This window comes from Glycine soja, chromosome 13, assembly GCF_004193775.1.
Source record: "Glycine soja cultivar W05 chromosome 13, ASM419377v2, whole genome shotgun sequence".
Classification (NCBI taxonomy): domain Eukaryota; kingdom Viridiplantae; phylum Streptophyta; class Magnoliopsida; order Fabales; family Fabaceae; genus Glycine; species Glycine soja.
The window spans coordinates 18,529,778-18,547,158 of NC_041014.1; the positions used below are offsets into that span (position 1 = coordinate 18,529,778).

General features: G+C 31.0%; 1 protein-coding gene across 1 annotated transcript; it reads left to right on the forward strand.

Moving 5' to 3' along the window:
• The first annotated feature begins 61 nt into the window (after nucleotides 1–61).
• LOC114381660 lies at nucleotides 62–17,381 on the forward strand. Its single transcript, XM_028340902.1, has 15 exons — nucleotides 62–368; nucleotides 1,000–1,197; nucleotides 1,353–1,522; nucleotides 1,616–1,880; nucleotides 2,583–2,842; nucleotides 4,660–4,719; nucleotides 5,620–5,685; nucleotides 7,101–7,195; nucleotides 7,842–7,953; nucleotides 9,210–9,289; nucleotides 14,994–15,130; nucleotides 15,682–15,891; nucleotides 16,019–16,185; nucleotides 16,288–16,552; nucleotides 17,018–17,381. Exons 1-15 carry the CDS (start codon nucleotides 86–88, stop codon nucleotides 17,278–17,280), a joined length of 2,631 nt encoding a protein of 876 aa, XP_028196703.1. The 5' UTR covers nucleotides 62–85; the 3' UTR covers nucleotides 17,281–17,381.

A 17,381-nucleotide genomic window follows, 5' to 3' on the forward strand; every position in this document is an offset into this window, starting at 1 on the left:
CACCCTTGGTGTAGCATATATATCAAGACCCAACGTCACAAACCAAAGTACCTTTGCCCTGGCCTCTTCAGAATTAACGTCTCCAATGGAGTTTCCTAGCATTACAAAGTTTTACAATATCCCATTTGTGTCTTCTTCTCTTGTGATTTTATGTATTGCTACAACAATACTGAATAACCCTGTAATGGCCAAAAAACAATATTATTGTGACTTCCCTGCCATCTTTAACTTTGGTGCCTCAAACGCTGACACTGGTGGCTTGGCTGCTTCTTTTTTTGTTGCTGCACCAAAATCACCCAATGGAGAAACCTATTTTGGTAGACCTGCTGGAAGGTTCTCTGATGGCCGACTCATTATTGATTTCTTAGGTAATATTAATTTATTTTTTCTTTCATGATTTTTTTTTCTGTGAATAAGGTATTTATTAGGTGAAAGTGAATGATTAATTGCTCAAGATACTGAAATTTATTTAAAGAGTTTACTTCTTTGAAGATATATTTTTTTATATGTCGAATCAAAAATCAAACTCATGATCACATGAAATAATTTACATGTCTAATTAATGTCTCGTATTTTTTTCACTAGCACGTCCTAATATACTGTGAGTACGGAGGAACGTAGATGTGTTGCTATCATGGTATCATATATCATTTTGCTTTCTTTCTTTCTTTGTCTTCCACCTTTTTCACCAACAATAATTTTTTTTGGTGGAAAGATGATAAAAGGGGTTGGTCAACGCTCAGGGTTCTAGATCCATCAATATAACTTTCAACTTTCAAGCTCCTTTTAGCCAAAAACGACTTTAGGAAAGGAGCTACCATAAATTATATATACAAATCGAGGACTAAGATATGAAGGGTAGATATTAATCATTGTACAGTATGATACATGATAATATATTCATTCACCTTTCCAATAAACTTGTCACGTGAAGAAATTTTATAAAGCATATATACTATTGCCTAGTGAAGGATTTGTTTCATAATCTTGTAATTTCAGCTGAGAAGTTTGGACTCCCTTATCTGAGTCCATATCTTGATTCACTGGGGACCAACTTCTCCAGTGGTGCAAGCTTTGCAACAGCAGGATCCACGATCATACCCCAACAAAACCTTAGATTCAGTCCTTTCTCCCTTGGAATTCAGTACTCGCAATTCCAACGTTTTAAACCCACTACAAAGTTCATTAGAGACCAAGGTAATTAAATTAACAATTTATTTTGATTGATATCTTTTGGTGCTTTTTGAGTTTCAATTATGATGTTTTCAGCTAAGATATGATACATAATGTGATAGGATATTTCATCTTATTAATTAATGATTGATATGTTTTGATTTTAATTTTTGTGACAGGGGGAGTATTTGCAGCACTGATGCCAAAAGAAGAGTACTTTCAAGAAGCTTTATACACATTTGATATAGGTCAAAATGATCTTACAGCTGGATTTTCTGGTAACATGACCCTACTGCAAGTTAATGCTTCAATACCTGATATAATCAAAAGTTTCACATCAAATATAAAGGTAGTTGCATAATAAATACCCTTTCTACCTATCTCTATTTTTAGTAGATTTCATAATTTATTGTGCTAAATTGTTGAAACTTGTGTGATGAAGAACATATACAATATGGGGGCCAGATCGTTTTGGATACACAACACAGGACCCATTGGTTGCCTCCCTTTAATTTTGGCCAATTTTCCATCTGCTGAAAGGGATAGCTATGATTGTGCAAAGGCATATAATGAGGTGGCTCAGTCTTTTAACCATAATTTAAAGGAAGCCTTAGCTCAGCTTCGTACGAAGCTTCCATTGGCTGCAATTACATACGTAGATATCTACTCTGCGAAGTACTTGCTTTTCAAAAAACCACAGAAATATGGTGAGCCAAATAATGATCCTATTATCTCCTTTATGTCCTCAAGATTATATATATATATATATATATATATATATATATATATATATATATATATATATATTTTATGAGAAAAAATATTTTATATAAAAGTGAAATAATTAAATATGATCGGTATGATTATATATGGAGAGTTAAAATTTAATGTTAAAAATTTATATACTTACTTTTTAAAAAAATCACAAAAATATGGTGAACCAAACAATGATTTTATTATCTATTTTTTGTCCTTAAGATTATATATAAAAGAGTATATTTTATGAGAAAAAATATTTTATATAAAAATGAAATAATTAAATCTGATCAGTATGATTATATATGAAGGGTTAAGATTTAATGTTAAATATTTTTATAATTTTTTTAGTGATTACATGTCATTAAATATTAATCGTTCATGTTTAATTATATAATTGATCAGATTTAATTATTTCACTTTTATTTCTTTATCTCAAACGATGTTTTATATATATATATATATATATATATATATATATATATATATATATATATATATATTATTTTTCTTATCGATCAATGTTAGTTGTTAGTTTTTTATTAGTAAAAGAGATTGAAATCCAAGATCTTCTTCTCTTCTCCCTTTCAATGACCAAGCCAACAATATAACTTCCTGTGTTGTAACTAGCTGAAAGTTTCATTAATGTGCAGGATTTGAGCTCCCACATGTCGCTTGTTGTGGCTATGGAGGGAAGTACAACTTCAGCAGTAGTGTTGGATGTGGAGGAACCATTAAGGTCAATGGCAATGATATTTTTGTAGGTTCATGTGAAAGACCATCTGTTAGAGTCGTATGGGATGGAACCCATTACACTGAAGCAGCTAACAAGGTTGTCTTTGATTTAATCTCTTCTGGGACTTTCACAGATCCACCCATTCCCTTGAAAAGGACATGTCAAAGAAATTTCAAACAACATTAATGAGCTTCATATGCGTTTTTTCTTTTCTTTTTTTTCTTCTTTTCGACGAAGAGCTTCATATGCTTATCATTGCAGCCATTTATATTTGAAATAAAGTGTACTGTATATGCATACTATTTCCCCAATTTTATTCTATAAGATTAAAGACTAATTATAGGTGTGTTTCTATATTTATTTCTTATTCAAGAAATATATAATATTTTAAACGAATTTAAAATTGATTACAAATTGAAAATAATAAAAGAAAAACAAGTGCATGCGTTGATTTTTTTTTTAAGAACACAATCAAAAACGAGAAAAGAAAATGTTGGAAAATGCCATAACTTTTCTGTTATGTTGTTACTAAATAATTAATTATCAAAGGACACAGTCTGCTTTAAGAGATGTTATTATGAGATTTTTCTGGTATGTTTTATTTCTAAGGTTACTAATTTAGTGCTATGTTGCTGAATAATTTCATTTATGCTTCAGTTCTTCTTCTTTTATTTGTGTTATGGTGGCAATATGTATTCAACTCCCACCACTTGGCGGATCCTAGTGGTTTATTTATGCTTCAACTCTATATAAAGAGTAGAAACATACTAATAAATAAATAAGAAAATAGACTATGCAATGTAAAATAATTATATATTATTTTTAATAAAAAAAAATCATGTATGATAAATTTATTAAATTTTATAATAATTATTTTCAAAGTTGTAAAGTAGTAATTTTTTATTGACCGGCAATATAAATTTTTTTACATTGATAGTAAATATGATCATTAAACTCCTTATAATTTGTGTGCTTGCAATTATAATTTTTAGTCTTCTAGTTTTTTTATTTTCATATATTTTTATTTTTATTTTGTTCTTTCATATAACAACAAACTAGTTAGTTACTTGTACATTCATAAAGTCACATTCGTCTTTATGGATTTTTAAACTAACTTATTATTTGTATATGTTATCTTATTACTATATTTACAAATCATGTTAATATACATAAAGACTAAAGACTATTATGATATCATAGTACTAGTCTGTATGTTAGTAATAAAACAACAACCGATTTCCCGTGTTAGTGCTATCCATTTTTTCCAATTTTTTATTTCTTCCTAACACGTGTTAGCTTCCTCACTCTTCCATCAGCAAAAGCGTGCAAGGTTTCTGTTGCTTCTTCCTTCCACCCTTTTCCATTTCCAAATTTGAAATTCAAATTCAAAAATGCAGGCTATGGTTCGGCTAGTTTTCAGGCTATGTCGATTCTATAGTTTGATATGATTGATTCACATCGCCGAACTATTGTGACAAAGAGAGGCTATGAAACATTGTGCAATATTGAGAGTAGCTTCCAATTTCACTTCATTTCTGGATTCCAATTTTTTGCATAAACCGCAAGCTTTCAATTTCACCTCATCATTTATGGATTCCAGCTGGATAAATCGCAAGCTTCCGATTTTACCTCACTTCCACTTGTGTTGGTTAAAGAAGCTCACTTCAATTGGTAAGGTTCTTTCTCATTTCTGCATTTTAGTTGCATGTTCCGCAACCTAACCAAAATCCTGCATTTTCATTCTCCGGTGTACAGAGGTTGTCCACTTGTGTTGCTTGAAGAAACTGATTTCACTTGGTAAGGTTCTTTGTATATATCTGTTGAAGCTCTATGCACCACATTCTTTTTTGGTTTCTATCTTTTTTATGTGTTGCCGCTTTTCTATTTGCAGTATCCTATTCACTATGTTAATGTTCATGTTGATGTCTTCGTTCCTTTTAAAAAGTTTGTTTTATTTGCATTCTTGATGCTTTAATGGTTATCTATGTTAGTAGTTCATCATGGCACGTAAGCTCAACTCCATTATGAACATCACTGCTCAGGAGACTTGGAAAGTAAGTGTGTGTGTGTGTGTGTGATTAGTATGTGGATTATTTGAAGGGCTGCAAGGATTAACATTGAAATGATCTTGATGGATGAGAAGGTATAATATAAATTATTCATGTATATTATCAAATAATTTCCATCTGATATCACAGTTTTTAATATTTGCATAGTCTGATAAGATTGTTACTCAAATTAAAAATGTTGATCCTAGTAAGTGAAATGTTGTTAAAGTGGGTAAGACATATATGATACAAAATTTTGAAGTTGAAAAGAATACTGGACAGTTTAGGCCAACAAAGCATGCCTTAAAATTGAACTTTTTCAATTCTACAAAAGTAAAAGAGCAAGATTTTCCAATGATACCAGAAATGGGGTATGATTTTACACTATTTGATTATATTCTTACTGGTAGTGCCAATCCTGACTACTTAATAGGTATGTTTATTACTTACTTCTTATTCAGACCACCCGTTGTCATGTATTCAAAAGTTAATAAACCTTAACTTAGGGGCAGATGTTATCGGGGAGTTAGTTGATGTATTGCAATGGAGCCTGGATGGAAAATCCAAAAAGGTGGTCTTCACTATGAAGGATAAATGTTACTTTCTATAATAGTCATCTTGTGGTGTTTATATATTTGAATTTGAACTTGATGTTAACCCTTGGCAAGAAGGTGAATTTGATCCAAAGGACATTTTGGAGGCCATTGATAGTATACTTGGCAAAAAATTAGCTTTTAGATTTAAGGCTATACCGAACAATATTCTGTGTCACAAATCTCAGAGGATGAAGATCTAATTATGTTATTATTGAAAAGACTTCCAACATATGAGGTCAATATAATTAATAATCTTTATGGTTTGTAACACGACAATTCTGAATCTAATTTTATTGTTATTTTAATATAGCTTGATAGAATTGAGCCTGAAATGTCAAATTCGTCTGTGAAGCATGGAGATGATATAGCCTACACGGTAAGTTATGGTTTAATCTATGTTTATTAATACTTAACTTACAGTAAAGGTAACATCTATTGTATTTATATATTGTCACATCAATAATCGTTATCAGCCAGTGGGGATTTTGATCCTCAATCATCTAAGTCAGTAACTCTTGCAAAGAGAGGATTTTTGATCTCTAAATCTTACCTAGAATCAATACCATTTGAAGACCTGTCATCAATTCAGTTATCTTGTTCCAAATTATCAAAGCATATCAAGTCTAAGTAAAGCATGATTGGATAAAAGGATTTTGAAGCCTGCTAATTTTCTAGGTTGTTTAATGTTGCCTTTTTGTGTTGTAATATCTCAATATTAATGGTGTGATGGTTCACCAAAACAGACTATTTTAGGTGGTGTTGTAATATGTTAACAATTATGCTCTATGTAGCATGCTTAATTTTTAAGGTATAAGATATATTTTGTTGACTATGAAATGTTGAGCTTTGGATGTGAGCTTATGTGTTTCTCCTCCTGTATTCCATTTACTAATGTAGCATATGTGCCTTGCTTATATATCAGAGCCGTGTTATGATCAAATTCACACAAAAGTCATCAGTATTAATTAAGATATGAAATTTGATTTGTTGACTATAAAAAGTTATTAATTTTTCATTACCAACACTTCATCAGTGTTAATTAATATTCATTTTCTAATGTAGCAGAGGTGTCTTCCTCAAATTGTTTAATGATCTTATTGAAACAAGATTATTACGAGTCTTTCTTGGATTATAAATTAAAATAGTGCTACAAATTCTGTAATGTTTAGGCAGTATCTTGTGACATATATAATATAACGAAGTCAATAAGACCATGAGGAATAAAATGTGAATGTAACAAGTGGCAGTCTCTTGACATATAAAATAATTTTCACAGTTTATAGATTGTGGTCAAAGTGTTTGTTAGCGATACAAATATGAATATAATAATGTAACCAAACCATTTCTATTTGAATTGGTAATTGACATATTAATATTTTGCCAATTGGTTAGCAATGACATAGATGTCAGGAGCTTTTTTTTACATCAACAATCGTGCAGTTACAATGACAGACGTGATGGTTTAAGTCATGTTGCAATCAAAGTTATTGATTCCTGCACTACATAGTTGCTGACGGAGATCTTTTATCCAGATGGGTGTAGATTGCACATAGTTGCTAATAGTATAGCCTACAATTTTTTGTGCACATGAAATGACATGTTAACACTCTGGGCATTACACAGCGTTTGGCCAAAGGAAATTCAATTGTAGAAAGAACAAAACAAAGGTGATTTTCCCATACATTGCTAGTAATACCAGTTGATTTCATTACAAACCCACGACACCTGTGTTTGTGATATGGTTGTCCTAAGGTGATGGCAATTTCAAGATACATGTTAATCCCAATGAAGGTTATTGCTCCTTCTATTACTTGTTGGGCTGTGAAGGCTCAAGTCAACAAGATATGGAAAACAATTGACAATGTTAATGGAAGTGCAATTGGGAGGTTCGAAATGGTTTTGTTTGATAACCAGATATCAAGTTATTTTGTTTATATCTTATTTGAACAATACCTATGGAAAACTCTGCCTATGCCTTACACTAAGTTGAATTTTTGTATGGAATAAGGGTGATCAAATTAAAATATATGTAAAATAAGATATTTGGAATCTCTTGAATTTAAATATGAAAGAAGGAAAGCTCTATATCTTGCACAATGTTAGTGTACTAAAAAACTGTGCTGATTTACGCTTGGCAAATCATGAATATAAGCTTAAAATAACAAGATTCTCTATTGTTAATTCAATGGGATCTGAAACATTGAGTCAACTATGTTGTCTGAAACCACTTCCATTAGAAGTCAATACTGAATCATCTGAGATTCTTGCATATTGCATAGGTATAGTAGTTGTCTTATTCTAATAGGATTTAGTTATAATGTTATGAGCAAGTTTGTGATAACATTTGTTGGGTATTTTATGTAATGAAGACATAGTTGGGTAGATTTCAACAATATCATCAATGCAAAATTTTGTAAAAAATGACACCACTATTCAAAGGATATTTATTCACATCACTAATGGAGAGTATGATTCACTTTTCTTCAAATTACATTTTGTATACTACACATTCAATTTTGTATTATTGTGCAGACATACTATTGAATGTGTTTTCTGTGATGAATATATCAAAGTTATAATAGACTTAGTGAGAGATGACAATGTTGATGCTCCTTACTTGGCAATTCAACATAGCAGATTGCAAGTATGTGGTGCATTGACTCATGGTAGGCATTAATATTAATGTTGAATGTCATTCTCGCTTGATGATACAACATACATTTATAAATATATTAATGTTCTAATGAAACATGTGAAATGTATTTTGAAACGGTGCCTAATGTCAACTACTTAATATTGAATCCAAACTTACCAACCATGTCTAATTCTGGAATAAGGTATATATTCGTTTAATGTGTATCTACTACAATTGCAATTTTTGCCAAATATGTATTGTTTTTTATAATTGGTGAAAGATGCATTCGTTTAAGATTAACATTACATGTTCCATAACAGAGTTATGCCTGAAAAAGTGCATGTGATTAATCTTGAACCAATTCCAAAAGATGTTTATTTCAAATTCTTGATTCTTAATGTCCATAAAAGGATTGCATATTTGCACTTATTTGGATGGGTCAATGTTTTTATTCTTCATATATAATCATTTAGTTGGATTGTTGAAGTTGTTATTATGGTCTTCACTAATATATACATAGGGTGCTTTTCATTGTAAAGCATGATTTGTGTGTAGTTTGGGCCAAAATCGTTGGATTCATGGATAATACGCCTTGGTGGGAAATAGAAAATGGCCACCGATTGGTAGGATATAATTACACAAGGAATTACGAAACTGAAGTTAGTGTTCCAATAATTCCCAGGTAAACATACTTAATTCATACCTTCTGCTCTGCACACAAATAATTTATATGATAGTCAAATAAAAAATATGTTTATTGTGACATTGTAACTACTCATTAATAGTTCAAGTTTATGATGATTCTAGAACTGCATGGTTTAAATTACCAAATGATGATGTAGCAAAGTTATTAAATGAGGATTGTCATAATGTTATTTTGTCAACTGAGGTATTTATAAATTTTTCATAGAGCTCTAATTGTTTCAATAGTTTAACCAATGCTGCATAACCCGCTTTTTTGACTTTTTCAGCATGTTGATCCAAGAGTGTATCCATCACATGTGATGTAGCTTATTGGCAAACATCTATTATTTTTAATAGACAGAGAAAGTGTTGAAGGAAGATGTGTTGGAGATGTTGTTAATTATCCAAACAAATACATGGTTCATCAAATATGTCATGACAAGCAAGTGCTAATGATGTTTCATGCCAAGGAGTTCTTAATTATGGCACAAGAGGTTTGTGTGTAGAACTTATTTTATCATAATGTAATTTTGTCAAAACTGAGACTTATTACTGATAATTAATACCATTGGTATTGCCAGCTAGGTGCAAAGACAGTTACACAAAAATCATCAATTGAAAATGCTAAGATGATTATTGCACAACCTGTTCCACCTACAATGTTAATTGAATGGATTAAAAAGCAAAAAGGAAGACTTAAGATATCAAGGTTTTGGCGGAGGCAGGAGTCGTGCACCTCAGGCTACATAAAATTACTATGAGAAATCGACATCTTCTTAAGTATTGTAAATTATGTTGTGCTCAAACTGATATATATTCTTTTTTGGGCATATAATTAGTATCTTTACCAGTTATGTTGATTCAAAATTTAGATCAAGCTGAAGGCCTATGCAATGGGATAAGGCTAATTATCTCTAGAATGATCAATCATGTTATTGAGGCACGAATAGTTTTTGGAAAAAATATAGGAAGTTTGGTTTACATTCTATGAATGTCATTATCACCATCTCAATCTCCTTGGCCTTTCAAGATGACTAGAAGACAATTCCCACTTATTGTGTCATATGTCATGAAAATAAATAAATCTCAAGGTCAATCTCTTCAATGTGTTGGATTATATCTTCCTCAACTAGTTTTCAATCATGGTCAATTTTATGTGGCATTCTTAAGAGTTCAGAGCAAAATTGGATTGAAAATTCTTATCCATGATAAAGAAGCCACTAAATACAACAACCAATGTGATTTTGAAGGAAGTACTTCAAAATTTGTAGTTAACTGCAGGGCTATTAATTGCATTATAAATTGAACCGGCTTCATGATTTCAACCTTTTGCATAATTTTACCAAGATAACATTCAGCACAACTTCATCCTCTTAAGCTTACAGCATGAGTTCTATAAATATAGTTTATTTACTTAGAAACATTTTAAAACTACATATATTTGTTAGTTACTATATGAAATATTGTATTTACAGTGTAACAATTAGGTGTTACTCATTGAATAAAAGAATAATTGTTGTATGCCTAAGTAGATTCTAGTGGTATTTTGATTCAGTAGTGATTATCACCCACTAGGTTTCTGTTTTATGTTGAATGCATGTATATTTCATGCAATGTTTATACTAAGTGTCTTAAGCAAATGTGGTGTAACTCAAGTTTAGTGTGAGTTTGTATTAAATTCTCTATTGTGGTTAAATGGTATGATAGTGTAATGATGCAGCCTTCAATTTTTTGTCATAATAATCAACGTCTAAGGGTATTATCTGCAAGGTATCATCAATTTGCATATGTGATATTTTGAACATGACAAACTTCATTTAACTGAGTAAATGATGATGCCCTATGTCTATTGCGTATGTGATGACCATTTGTCCTGAAATCAGTACATTTCCAAAGCAATCAAATTAAGATTATGTGAATAATGGTAGGATTATTAATAGGATTATATGTTGTAACAACCGAAATGACATATACTTTTTCACATTTTCATTGAATACAAAATTTGTCACAAGTTAATTATCCTAAGCTTGCAACATGAATTCTTTCGATATGGTTTATTTACTTGGTTTCAGTTCAAGACTACATGTGTTTGTTAATTATTGTGTGCAATATTGTATTGATAGTGTAAGAGTTTGTTGTTCCTAATTGAATTATAACATCACTGTTGTGTAACTAACTAACATCAACTGATGTTTTGATGCAACAACATCATTCAACCAAGAGATTTTAGTTTTACACTAAATGCATCTATACCTCATGCAATGATTATACTTAGTCTCTCTCAACCACATTTGATTCCATGCATTCATATTACCTCCAACCATGTTTTTTTTTCTGTAACAACTTGAAATAAATTCTAACTTTTCTTTTTATATGTCAAAGTCTTCAACTAAGCAATTTTTCAAATAAATCAGAACTTATGTAAATGTGTCATGTTAATGTCCAAAATTGCCAAAACTTATGTACAAATTATTTTTTTACACACTCGAGTAATGTTCAATTGGCACAAAATCGCTATCGACCCATAGGTATTACAAATTTGTAATGAATTTATGGATTTGTAATATCTATCAGTTTCCACAAAGGAAAATTTTGTAATTGTCGCAAATGGGTTAGGCGTCCAAGTATATTGGTAGGTGCAGGAAGCAAATTTTCTATCATGAATGGTTCCTTCTTAAAAGTGCAAACTCCGTACGCGGTTTGCTTTGTTGGTCTTCATTTCCAAAGTCGAACAAACGTTGTGCACTAACCTACGAAGAACGCCCGCCTTTCTAGCAAAGATGAAGATCGAGCCAGGGATGGAAGACAAAGTTGGTTTGTTTAATGCGCAACCACAATGCTATGCTCCACCACCGTCACTGTTTGACACTGTCAACCAGCCACCAATCATGTTGTATTGAATGATTTTGTATTGTCACTCACAGACCCAACATAATGTTAGGGTTAATGTTCTTTGCATTCACTTTGTTTGGTAATCACCAAATACTATATTTTGATAACGAAAATGGTATGAACAGTGACACAGAGACATGTTAATTTTTAGAAGGTTTGAATTTAGGAAAAAACCATTAGGAGTAGCCAAGCACAGATTATGTTAGCCATGCTAATTGAATGACCTAATTGTTATTACAAAATAAATGTTTCTCATAAAATGATTTCTATTTTACCCTTTTGGTTTATATGAACTTTGTGTTGTTATAGCTTTGTGTATCAATGCACTTTCATCATGCCACAAGATTATTATGTCAGATTGGTATTAGCATTGTCTACTAATACATTGTATACTAATACATTGTATGAAGGTGTTACCATCATTCATTTCTTTGTTAATAGAGCATATCATTGTTTTAGCCATACTTTGATTTAGTTAGCCTGTGTGAAATAGAAACAGAGAATTGGGCATATTGTCTTGTTACCATTTGAAATTTCTTTTTCAACAAATTTTGACCGTTGCACATTCATCCATCTTATTGCACTTATTTATTGATCGGTTGTTTTGTTTCAATTCATGGTATGCATAACTTTGGGCACATTGAACATGCAAAATAGGTGTGTGATGTACATGCTTATGTGACCCTAAGAAGGAACTGGCTTTCATCATGACTGCTAATTGAATGTCAATTTTGTTATATCATTGTATAATAATCTGCTTAAATACTTATTTATCTTTCAACATTTTAACTTTATATGGTGTTCAAAATTCATGAACAAAGAGCACAAAAAGTGCTACGAAATGACCAATATCATGTTGAAGATCACAAGAACATCAGAGAAGATTTTAAATATCGTTAATGCCAAGGACCAGGTCATCTTCATTTTGATTTAACATATCATTTTTCAATTATTTTGTATAACTGACCAACCAATTATTTTAATTTAATATTTTATTTATTTCAAATGTAGACTTACGGTGAAGTTAGTAGGTCATTTGTCATGAGGTGGAAGGACGTATTTGGACGTTACTAGCATTTGGTTGACAAGAATGGAAATTTGTATATCGTTGTCTACAACCAAGATTTTGACAACTCAACCATTGTATCAGGGTGGACAACACTGAGGGATTTCTATCAACTGACCAAATATCATCAAGTGACGTTAACTCATTATGGTCAGAGTCTATTCTTTCTAACCATATTCAAGACCAATAGCCATCCATAATTGTTCCCAAAATGACACTCATTATACCACCAAGTGTCAAATGTTATCACTTTCAACGTGCTTCTCACTCAGTACAAAATTACCTGCAGCAGCCTGGTAAGTTACTTTCTAATTTACTTAATCATTCAACCAATCTTTATCCATCAAGTTTTTAATTTCTTCTATTTCGCACATAAAGTTATTCTTAATATTAGGATGTTTCAAGCAGCACGTATTATTTTATGAAAGCCAAAGGGTGGACTCATTTGAATTCAGAAGACATTGTAGAATGTCGCATTGTTTACAATCACTAGAGAAAGACAAGTAAAATTGGAGCTGGATGGAAATATTTTTGCGGAACACAATCTTTCAAACCTGACATGGAAATTATCTTCGAATTCTTTGATCCAACAGTTAACTATATTTTATTTTGGCCATGTATATGAATTAAGTTTAATATTATTTTGACTTTTGTTAATATTTGTAATTGACACTTTATTTTGTGGGTGTGCTTTTGCTACAAACAATATTTCTAACATTATAACTTTGTTAATTGATTGTTTTACTTTAGCCATATTCATTTTTGTTCTCAGTTAGTTACACATCATAACATTGTCCAGTATTATAATGACACGAATATAATTATATTGTCAATTTTCATGGCTTACCCATGCGTAGACACGTGTGCTAAACTAGTTTCCAAATAAAAGCAAGATTGCCTCTTCAGATAATAATCTTATCACTCTTGACCTAAATGCAAAGATATCTACGAACGAAGACACCCATGAAATAAATTAAAAAAAAAACTTATAGTGAAAGTTATAGTTGCTCCAACATACATGATCCTATCATGAAACCCTTGCAAATGAGAGTTTAATAAGGAAGGATGGTATAAAACCACTAAATATTACAAAGAATGTGAAGTTTCCAAATCTGACAATGTGGTAACCCTCCTAACCCACATGTAAAGCCAAACCCATATTGGCAAAAATAAAAAGGATTTTTGTTCATAAAAACATTTGGAGTAATACTCTTCTAACAAAATAACTCACATTTGAGGTTGGTCTAAGAAAGGGACTAATCTTCTAGAATTGGGTATGTTAAAGATTCAATTTTTTTTGTTGAATTAGTTTTTTAATTTATTTTTTAGATTTAATTTAGTTATCTAATTTTTTTAGGTTTAATTTTGTCCTCTAATTTTTAAAACTGATTCAATTTGATCTTCTAATTTTTTCTATGTTCAATTTAGTCATCTAATTTTAATAAACAATTCATTTTTTAAAAAAAATATGTTTTTTGTGACAGTTTTGATCCTCACAAAGTGAAATTTTTTACAATTTAGATTGAATGACCAAATTGAATCGATTTAAAAAATTAAAAGATTAAATTAAACATACAAAAATTAAAGGACTAAATTAAACTTAAATAATAAATTAAAGGAATAAAAAATTAATTTAACCTTTTTTTAAGAGATGTCTATATTCACTATTCGAGGTTGCCTTGAACAAAATTATATCCAAAATAGGATATTAGAAGAAAAAAAAAGAAGGAAATATCATTCTCACTAACCATAAGAGATGTCTATATTCACTATTCGACGTTGCCTTGAACAAAATTATATCCAAAACAGGATATTAGAAAAAGAAAAAGGAAATATCATTCTCACTAACCCACCTCACATACAATGGTAGATACTTTGGGTGTAATCCTAGCTTGAAGACCATTGGTAATTATTAATTTATGCAAGAATACGCGGATCCTCTCAACTTTTGCATTTCCATTATTGTGAATGTGGTGCATTCCTTTGAGGTAGTGTTGTGTTTTCCTTTATTATTGGTTGTATTGTACGTCCTTCTTGTTATTGGTAGTTATTTCCACCATTATAGGCAATTTGGGGTGTTAACTCACGAGAGAGAAATACTAAATACATGATGAGAGTAACAATAGCAAGTAATATTATTCTTTGACTAATTTTCATTCTAAACAAATTTGACGTTCATCGCGAATTTAGTAATTGTACGGTGAGATCAACCTTTTTGGTAGGCGTATAAAAAGATATCTAAATTTTCTTTGTACTTTGTCAAATTAATGTCTCTAATGGAGTTTCCTAGCATCATTACCTTGTTTCACATTAAACTTGTGTCTTCTCTTGTGTTTTTATCTATTTTTACCACAACACTGAACCCTATAATTGCCGCCAAAGATTGTGTTTTCCCTGCCATCTTTAGCCTTGGTGCCTCAAACGCTGACACCGGTGGCATGGCTGCTGCTGCCTTCTCGTTACCAAATTCACCAAATGGAGAGACCTATTTTCATAGACCTTCTGGAAGGTTCAGCGATGGCCGAATCATTCTTGATTTCATAGGTAACATTGTTTTCAGTTTCATTTCAATTTATCTGTCTAATGTTTCAAATGAGGTTTCTTTGATAAGCACTTCCCTAGCAAGTGGTAAAATATACTTTGGATAATGTACATGTCACTCTCACATAGAGAAATTTAGGTTACTATCGTAACACTATTAAAGTCTCATATAAGGTAGCTGTTTTTCTATTTTTTTTTTTATATATAAATCATCAATCATAGTCTCATATAACTTTTGGCCATGAACATTTCAACCTAACTTATAACAAGCTCCTTTAGCAAACGATTTTAGGGAAAGAGCTACCACAAATTATACAAACAGAGGACTAATATATTAACTTATTAAGGGTGGCGATTAAGTAACATAACTTTCGGTCATGAACATTTTAAAAATCGTGTTGTAGCTAAGATACATGATATTCGCCTTTTGGGGTTAAACCAAAATTAAGTCTATGGTTGAATCACTGGTCACATCAAGCAATTTAATTATAGATATATTACTTCCTAGTGAAGGATTTGAGTTCTAATTTTGTTCCTTAATTTTGTATTTTCAGCTGAGAGTTTTGGAATCCCTTATCTCAGTCCATATCTTGATTCACTGGGGTCCAACTTCTCACGTGGTGCAAACTTTGCAACATTTGGATCCACAATCAAACCCCAACAAAATATTTTTCTTAAGAATTTATTAAGTCCTTTCAACCTTGGAGTACAATACACTCAATTCAACGGTTTTAAACCCAAAACGCAGTTAATTAGAAATCAAGGTAAATTAATAATTTATTTTGATTGATATTTTTTCCGGATTCTGAGCGCTAATTAATAATTGTCAAATTAAGATAAATGATATCCACCTTCATAATTGATGTCTTCTGGTTTTAATTTTCTTATAAGGTGGGACATTTGCATCACTGATGCCCAAAGAAGAATACTTTACTGAAGCTTTATACACATTTGATATTGGCCAAAATGATCTTATGGCTGGCATTTTCAGTAAGACTGTACCACTAATCACTGCATCCATACCTGATCTAGTCATGACTTTCAAATTAAATATCAAGGTAGTTGGACAATGAAAATAGAATACCTTTTTTTTAGCTTTATTTCTAGTTAGCATATTTCTTAATTTCTTGTGCTAAATTGATGAAACTTGTGTGATGAAGAACTTATACAATTTGGGAGCTAGATCATTTTGGATACACAACACAGGACCCATTGGTTGTCTCCCTTTAATTTTGACCAATTTTCCACTCGCAATAAAGGATGCTAGTGGTTGTGTAAAGGAATATAATGAGGTGGCTCAAGATTTTAACCGGCATTTGAAGGATGCCTTAGCAAAACTTCGTGAGGACCTTCCATTGGCTGCAATCACATATGTAGATGTCTATACTCCCAAGTATAATTTATTTAGCGATCCAAAGAAATATGGTGAGCCAAATCAAAATAATCCCATTATCACATTCCTAAGTAAATGTTTTTATTCTCGATAAATTAGCATATTTTATATAGCTTTAATATTAATATTATTTTCGTTGATTCTCTAATAAAATAAAAAATTATTTTTGATCCGTATTATTTAATTTTAGTCCTTATAATATTTTTTATTTTATATAAGTTCCTTTGAAAAATATTTGATAACTAATAGCAAATTATCTAAATATATTTTAGGAACAAAAATAAAAAAATAAATGTATTAGAAGAATTTAAAAAAATAGCAAGGATAAAAAATAAAAAATTAATTTTATTAGAAATTGGATGCAAAAAAATATATTAAAGACTCAAAATAAATTTTACTAATTTATTATGGACCAAAAACATATTTAAGGATTGCATCCATATTCTCAAACATATCTACTATGTATGGTATTAGTTGAAAGGATCATTACCGTGCAGGATTTGAGCTCCCACATGTTACTTGTTGTGGCTATGGAGGGAAGTACAATTTTAACGATGTTGCTCGATGTGGAGCAACCATGAAGGTCATGAACAAAGATATTCTAGTGGGTTCATGTAAAACACCATCTACTAGAGTGGTATGGGATGGAATCCACTACACTGAAGCAGCTAACAAGGTTATCTTTGATCAAATCTCTAGTGGGAATTTCACAGATCCACCCATTCCCTTGAAAATGGCATGCAATAGAAATTTGGCGTGACATTAATGAACATCATACGCTTATTATTGTAGTCATTTATATTAGAAGTAAAGTGTATCGACTATCAAGTACCCAATTTCATTCTAGAAGACTATAGACAT

Excerpts from the sequence above, each read along its gene's own strand:
- LOC114381660 (XM_028340902.1), top strand. The coding sequence starts at position 86 with ATGGAGTTTCCTAGCATTACAAAGTTTTACAATATCCCATTTGTGTCT. Across the intron at positions 369-999 it reads ACTCATTATTGATTTCTTAG|CTGAGAAGTTTGGACTCCCT; the intron begins GTAATATTAATT and ends TTGTAATTTCAG. Across the intron at positions 15,892-16,018 it reads GCAGTTAATTAGAAATCAAG|GTGGGACATTTGCATCACTG; the intron begins GTAAATTAATAA and ends TTTTCTTATAAG.